Source organism: Falco cherrug, chromosome 10 (genome assembly GCF_023634085.1).
Source record: "Falco cherrug isolate bFalChe1 chromosome 10, bFalChe1.pri, whole genome shotgun sequence".
Lineage (NCBI taxonomy): Eukaryota > Metazoa > Chordata > Aves > Falconiformes > Falconidae > Falco > Falco cherrug.
The window spans coordinates 35,231,405-35,239,938 of NC_073706.1; the positions used below are offsets into that span (position 1 = coordinate 35,231,405).

Consider the following 8,534-nt stretch of genomic DNA (forward strand, 5'->3'; position numbering starts at 1 on the left):
ATCTTTTTATAGGCAAACTCTTCCTTTTGAATTTTTGAAAGTAATGCTTTAAAAATATATGCTCCTTGAGACAAGGATTTATTTTTATTATGTGTTTTGTGGTGTCTTCTGCAATATAGAATTGATGCTGAATGTTACTCACAGTTCAACATGAACATTAAACACCAGGTCAGGCACTTACTTTTTTGCAGAGATTCTTTCTGTTTTTGGAGAAAAAAGTGAGGCCAATAATTTCCATCAAAAGCTGTGAAAGGAAAAAGACAACAGGTAGAAGTTATTCTTTGAATGCAAGGAAGTAGAGTATTTGTTGGTTTGTTTTTTTTTTTTTTTTTTAAACATGGTACAAGTCAAAGCAGGGTCCACACAGATTACTCGTGTCATGCCACACAAAACTGAATGGAAATTATAGTGGAAAACCACGTACTTCAGCTTGTAATAAAAAATTCTTCTGCAACTTGTAAAACGTTACCAAAACCTGCAATAAATCCTGTGCAATATGGGCTTTCTTGTACTTCATCCTCAAATCCTATGTGCCTCATTAAAAAAATGTGGGATAAATCTTTCCTCACGTTTCTGAATTCTTATTCCACCATGAGGGAAGAAGCGGTGGAGGGAACAGTCAAAACTGGGAAAATACAGGAAAAGTAATGTTGTATGTGTTCTTCACAAGAATCATGGAATCCGTAGCTGAAGAGCAGGAAATCCCCAGGCCTAGTTGTTGCTTTTGCTACTCATGTTAAGGTAGAACGATGAAAGCTGTTACCTGCTCCCTTCCACACACCTGTTCACAAAGCCTGTTCTGGTTATGCGAAGCCAAGGAACGTTTAGCAAATGTGGAGCACAGTATGGTTCCTCTTCTGTCACAAGCCCAGCCCTACTGCATGTGCACAACTGCACTGTGTGTTCATGTATACCCAAAGGTTCTTCCACCTAGCAACTTGCTTCCTGCCCTAAGTGTGATGAGAGAGAGAGAAGATGTTGGAAAGGGCATTTAGTGAGCGCTGTGCAGGGACAGAGGTGGTGCATTCGTGGAGTGTGCTTTCACAGAGTCAATAGCTGGATGGTAACAACCAAAGCAAGCTGTAAGAAAAAGGACTCCAGGCGCTTCAGAAATGTGCTACTCATTTTCAAAGTTTGTCTGGTCCAGTATTACTTAAGAGAGTATAAACAAATATCCTGTAGAAAACATGTAATTCCCCATTATACGTTTAGGATATTTTGCAACAGAGAAAATGTTATGTCAGAAGGTTTCTTTAATCATATAAACCAGGCCAAGTCTACTTATATATATATATATATATACACACACACACACTACAGCTCTGCAGGCTTCTGTTGCTTTCTTATATACTGAAGAGAGTAAAAGCCTCTAAGGAGCTCACCAATTGTAATTGACTCCCCAGACAATTCTATGCTGTGCTGCTGAATGTGAGGCAACATGTTGTATCTCAAGGATGGTAGGTAAACAGGGGAGGTTCTGCCTTTTATGTGAGGCTAGATTAAGGCACAAGGGGGCAATTTGGAGAATAAGAGTTTCAGCTTTGGATCTGACATCTCCAACTTCCTCATTAGTCCATGCCTCAGTTCTTCACTAAAATAATACTTACTGAAAAAGACGTTATCTGGATAAACATAGCTACGCTTTTAAGAGCTAAAATACTACACACTGGTGGAATTGTATACAATGAGTATCTAGACAGAAGAGAAATAAATCAAGGATGTAAGTTCAGTGACAGAAGTGCTCCCACCCCAAATGTTGCTCTAATAGCTTTAAATGACATTCATCTCAGCCACTTGTCAAGACCCTTTTCACAGGCTGTGAAAGTAAATACAAATTCGCTGAGTACAATTTGATTTGCAAAATATGTGTCTAACATCAAAAAAATGGATTATACACAAAAAATTTCTTTCTCTCCACTGGTGTAGCGGAAACCTTAGGTGACTATCTGCAGTGTAAATGCCAAGGCAGAAGTTTAGTGAGATGTATTATCTCTATCCTGCTTCCTAGATAGTGTCTGTTTCAATGGGACGGTGCTCTATAAACAAAAAATGAAACTCAAGAGTGCAATGCACAGATTTTTGAAGTTGGAGTAAGTTAGCAGCATAACAATGTATTGATAAACTAAACAGGAACATTTCCACAAGAAAGAAACAGTATGAAGTGATCTCATTAGCTGCTGAATTGCAAGCTGCTATACTCACTGCATGACCAGCACTTCAACTTCCACAGCTGACACACTCATCAGAAAATCATTGTAGATGCTACTCACGCTGCCTTGTCCCCTGTAATTGGTCATTACTGGCTAATAATTATTTGAAATCTTGCCAGTGTTTCATACTACCCTGACAGTTAGCCTGCAACTCAGCAGGCATCTGCGGAATAGCATGCTTCTTCCTCTGTCCTTTCAAGTTCCTAAAAACCCACGCATCACAGTAAGTACACCACACAACGTAGTAAGAGTCAGTTTGTGTGGCTATCAAGCTAACATTCTTTACACCTAGAGTTGCTGCTGCCTTTTTTGAACCCCTTGATTTTGGTATTTCTATTTGTTCAACAACCTGTTATTGTTGGTTTAAATGTTTTCCAATCACTACAGTTTAACCCCGAACTACAAACACTACATTAATGGGATTTAAAAGTGTGTAACATCTGCCTTCAGAGGATATTTCACTTGTAAGATATGCCCAAAACACTTCAAGTGAGATCCATCTAGAGAGCTTGATGTAAAACAAAAAGCCTAATACTTTATGCACAAGTATCTTAGATGACAACAGACAATTTGGTTTACAAACCTTATCTGTAAGCTTTTCAAACTCAAAATTCACAAGTCTAAGCATGCCAAACATTTACAAAATATTACGAATGCTCCAGGACTGGTATTTAGATTCAAAAATTGAAGGTAATAATCATCCTGGATTACATGAAGGTGTGCAAAAGTTACGCTGAAAATAACTAAGGATATGAAACTCACTTTACCAATTTGCTCAAATAATAGCTAGTGAAATACAAAGCCATTTGCTGACTATCTGCCAGTCTGTATCCTGTCAGATCAAACTATTAAACTAATTAGAGTATGGTAATTATTCTCAGCATATACATTCTTTTTCTCACACTTAACTCTGAAGAGATTAGTAAAATCATCCTGGCAATATTAATAACCATTCACAACCACATGAAATGGCAGGTTGCATATATGCAGCAAGAGCTACGGCCCCAAAGCAGAAGTTGTATCTGACAACCATTTAGGAATTTTCCATTGGAAAGGCCATCCTAGTGGTAAATGAGATCTCTAAACTACTGAACTCTTGCTCACTGTCATTTTACTATTGCTGCAAGTATTCTGGTTTCCTTTGATAAATGGGATGATTTTGAGTTGCCATGAAATACTTGATTTTTAATTAGCTCCACAGAACTTTAAACAGACTTTCACTTTTCTTAGATAAAGGAAGTTTTACTTTCAATTCCTACTCTGCTCTAGCTGGCCTGACTTCCTTGAGAATTAGATCTTTCAAAGTGCAATTTCTGGATGGTTAGCCTGTCTTGTTCATGACCATAATACAATCCAGACAGGAAACCTCACTTACTGTGAAGAAAGAAGTAATTTTGTTCCTATACTACAGTTACTATGAGATATCCCTATGGGAAAATACAATCTTATGTTGTAATGACTTCAATCAAAGTATTTCACATTAGTAAATGAACGAAAACAAAACATTTCTGATCGATGTAAAACACTGAAATGAAATCTTTTGTGTACTTCCAAAGAAAAAAATCAGGATTTCTGTTCTGTAAAGGGTTCACTTTTTATCTTCTCATTTAAGACAAAAAGAAATGTTGAAATGTCAGAAGTTCTGGAAAGGAAAAGATCTTTAAAATAAATTATATAAACTTAAAATGAAATTTAACAGCAAGGGTAGTGCTACAGTCATAGCTGTAATAGTTGCACATTTTCACAATGATTTCTCTTCAATATGAAATTAACTCCCTTTGCCACTTGCAAAACAAGATGATTCAACAGCATAAATCAAGGTAACTTTCTAGTTGCGTACTTTGTAAGAAAAAAATATCACGACTGAACAAAAACGTCTCTTAAGGATCCACGCACAGTTTTGACTATTGAAATAGCTGAAGTGGTGAAGCATCAATTTAATCAAGGAATCAGCATCTGTTACTAAGTAAAAGCTAGAACTAAGAGTTTCAATCTGGTCTTAAAGTTCTGTAGTTTTTTTTAATCAGGGTAATGCATGTTTTCTGCTTTTCTTGAGTTATCAAGGGAAAGAGGAAGTTGGTCTTCCAGTTTCCATCAAACTTCGCACCAAATGTATATCCTTACAATTACATTTCTAGTTACAGATAGGCTCAAGGCACAGAATTGAAATGCAGATCCATGAAGAGAGAACTGCAGTCCTTGCTTTGATTTAAATTATTCTGAAGAGAGAAGACCTGGGTCTAGAGTTCAAAACAATGAGCATCCTGCCTGTTGGCCAGTTTTAGAACAGACAGATCAACCTCTTACTGTTCAGATATACCTCCAAAAATTGTCTGCTTTCAAAAACTTACTTCGCAGAAAGAAAACCCTTATTTGTTTTTAGTCTCCAATCTTGCATGGCATTTCAGGGCCCCAAAATGTTGATACATCCCAAAGTGAGAAGACTGCTCTGTAAGAATTTTCTAGATCCTACTTTATGTTTTTATGTTAAAATCCAATTGAAGTTCCATCTGAGACAACACAGTACTTTATAGATGAGGCCCTACTTGTAACTGCCAAATTCATACATAAAGCTTGTGGCTGAGTAGGGGTCAACAGTAATTTTCCATTTGATTGTGAATATTAGTGTTTATAGTAATACATCTACTTATCTAACATAGGAAACCATGTAGATTAAGAACTTGCAGGCATCTACATTTGGGGTTAGGACCTATGTTCAGGTACTTGACTTGATCTTGTTTACAATAGTGCTAATACAGTGAATGGAGTAATACCTGATAACAATACAGCTGAGATCAGAAATTGGCTCTGAGAGTATACAAAAGGGTTGAGTTGCTTAGACTTCAATTTTTTTAATGCTACAGTTTACGTCAGTGATTTAAGAGCAATGCATGTCCATCCAATTTCAACTAAATATAGTAAACACGATACAGAAGAAATATTTAACTTTTCTTCAATGAAAGCAAGTGAAGTATGCTTTTTATCAGCTTGCAGCCTGTTCTTGAAATCAGAACTGTAACAACTAATTACAGAGAATACACAGAAGAGATAAAAAGAAACCGTTATCTCAAGCAATGCCAAACCTTGGCAAAAAAGGCTCACTCTCAAATAATCCATTAAAAACACTACAGGAAGAGGAATAAGTAAGAAGGCAGAGTAGCTACAGAGTCAATTAACTTGTCTTTTTTAAAAAATTACACAGTTATCTGATAGTCAGATGGGTTGGATCAAGAAAGTGAAGACAGAGCTCTTTAAAAGACTGAATATTCAATATTCAAATTATACTACACTGAATAATATATGAAGGAATACTTTGAGTCATGTTAATTTTTTAGACTGGAATAATTTGCCTTTTCTGCAGCACAGGATTCTTTCTATTACATCATTCCTCAAAAAAATAATGCCCTCACATAGATCGTACTTAATACTTTTTGCAGTCTGTGTAACAAAGGAAAAAGGTTTTGATCATCACTCTACACATAAGACATACAACTTCCACAGTGACATCACCACATCACTAGATCATAAACATCTGAAAGATGAAGGTACTCAGCAGCATGGAAACACAACAGAAGTCCATTAAAAAATACTCCTTGTACCTAGGGAACCAGTTTTAGGGAAACATCCAACAAATCAGTAGCCACATATCTAAAAACAGTTAAGAAGAAATAGTTCTATTTCAGTCATGTTATTAAATAGGCAGTTGTGTTTCAAGATGCAGTGAGGGAGAATAAAATGTGTAGATTTAATGCTGATGGTTGTGGGAAAGGAGAACAAGACCTGAACCTCATGGGTTGTAATATTACAATGGAGTCACCTACTTTGTTTCAATACATGTGTATTTTCCTTCAAATCATATACCAAGAGGAAGACAGGCATATTAAGACTTACCAGCTGATTGCAGAAAACTGCAGATGAGCAGTATTACTATTGGAAACATGATGCATGTCCTAACTGGAGAGGTTTTCCCGTACTCTCCTCGGTTCCAAATGGGCAGTGCTGCTACTGCTACTTTCTAGGCTTACCTCTTCAAGCTTGAATGCTTTATATATAGAATTGCAATGCCCTCCCTCATTCCCATGGCTTTCAGAAACTGCAACAGCAGAGTGCCCGCCAAACAGGATCTCCTCTTCATCAAGTTCAACACTCTTAAATGCCATTTAGAAAAAAAAAAAAAAAAAAAGAAAAGAAAAAAGAAAATACAACTGTCCTCCAGTTCATTATCACTCTTACAAGGTTTTTACAATGGTTTCTTTTTGTAACGGCTCAAACACTTTTAACTTCATTTACTGAAGAAAGTTGTTATTATATGCAAAAGCAATACGCAAAAAGACAAATAATACACAAATTATGATCACTATCTGATAAAGAGAGGAGTAACATCTGACCTGTACACAAAGTGGAAGAATGAAGTGCAGTAGTTTTGGAACTGCTGGGAAGAACATGTGGATAAAAGATGGTAAGGGATGAATGAATAGAGCTACAGATCACAGATTTTTATTAAATCTTCTTTAATTAACTTTTATTTACTCTTCTGAACGATTGTGTTAATCTCTCCCTTGTGTGACTTTTTATGCAAAATGATAAACTGTGCCTCAGCAAAAAGGGCTGTCCACGTTACAGCTTCTTTCCTCAGTTTGCAAGGAAGCTGAGTAAGCTCTTGCCTACCACCTTAGCACTGCCAAGCGCGCAGGGCAATCCGTGTTATGAAACAGGAAAGGCTCTTGCACTGCGGTACTTCGGCAACTCTGACAAGTTGATCTCCACCTTCTCACCAACATACCAAAAGATCAGTTCCAGTTCTGTTACAACACTTGGCTCTCTCCACATCAGAGGTTAAAAGCTGAATGCACTGAAAATGTTCACTGTATCACTGCCACAATACAAGACCTTCACTTGCTTGATCCTGTCATTTTTCACTAGCACATTTATTACTTCAGGAAAAAAGTCTAATTAGAAGACAACTTTCCCCATAAAATATAAAAGGTATGGATTACCTCTCCATATTAATCTCTTCAGCCTTTTCTGTTTCACCTATGCAATACTTATTTTATGTAATTCATTATATTCCTGGATTCCTACTGTTTCATCCTTCTTTGGTATCATTACCATATATACCATACCACATATATCATACCATATATATTATCTGGTATCACCTTTGCTTAAAACTGGCTCCTCATTGTGTTCTGAGAGCTACCCCTTCTGAGTAGTGGGAAGAAGCACAGGAGAGACAGTGACCATCCTTTAATGTATTTTAAGCCCTGGCTCAACTTGGTTACTTGGTTGTGATTAAAATAAAAACATTAAATTTTAATTGAAATTGAGGTCTGTCTTAATTATTTTGCCTTTTCTTCCCTTCCCCCATGCCTGACCCCTGGCAACTAAGGGGTAAATATACAGTTGTTGATAAAAGAATTGTGACCCTAAATTCCAAAACTTCTGTTGAAAATTATCTGCATCTGCCTTCTAACAAAACAAAGTAAATGAACAAAATCAAGAGAAAAATTCTCAGTGAGAAAAAAAATCTGTTTAGTTAAATCTCAGACACTTAAGAAAGAATTTTATGCATCTACATACTGATCATTAGCATATCCCATGGTTTCAACTGGATTGTGAAAATTTAATATTAAAATCCTCCACAAGACAAGAACAATCTCATCACCTTTGACTCCGTCACAGTTGATGCAATATTTTTTTTGTTTACAGATCCTTTTCACAGATTTCACCTTAATGTAGTTAAAACAATAGAAATTTTAAAATTAAATGTAATAATGTGAGAATTACTATTTGACTCCAGTAATTAAACTTTTATGTGACTTTTGTGTAGCTCCCTTCTTGGATGCAGGAGTTCATATACTTTAAAAGTGCATCATAACTGCTCAGCACTTTCTGAATAAACAGTACCTTTTCCCAAAAGGTGTGACCACAAATAACCCATATCCCTCATGACTTCTGAAAATCTGGATCAAAATGCAAAAATATTAAGTCCTCAAAACAGGCAAAATAATTAGACTGATGATCAATAAATCTATAATTACTAAGATTTCACAACTGTATATATCACATTAATGTCTGGCAAATCACCTCTTAAGTTCTTACTAATGAAATCCAAAACAGAATTTCATTTTTCACACTTCTAAGAAATAACTGCTCTGTGAAGATCAGGAACTGAAGTGCTCCCTAACAATTCAAACTTGATCACTAATAATGTCATGCAGAAATTTACCTTCCTCTGACACAAAAAATGAAAAAAAAAAAATCCATCACTGTTGTCAAACAGGTATTTATTTTTGTTTTTTACGTATTTACATAATCTTTCTG

General features: G+C 36.0%; 1 protein-coding gene across 1 annotated transcript in view; it reads right to left on the reverse strand.

Moving 5' to 3' along the window:
• The window catches only part of MUC6 (mucin 6, oligomeric mucus/gel-forming), a 50,225-nt gene extending 42,849 nt beyond the window's left edge, over nucleotides 1–7,376 (reverse strand). The window contains exons 1-2 of the mRNA XM_055722574.1: nucleotides 6,102–7,376; nucleotides 182–244 (exon numbers count right to left, since the gene is read on the reverse strand). Coding sequence (XP_055578549.1) covers nucleotides 182–244; nucleotides 6,102–6,150 — 112 coding nt within the window. The 5' untranslated portion in view covers nucleotides 6,151–7,376. The remainder of the gene's footprint in view (nucleotides 1–181; nucleotides 245–6,101) is intronic.
• Nucleotides 7,377–8,534: the final 1,158 nt, after the last annotated feature.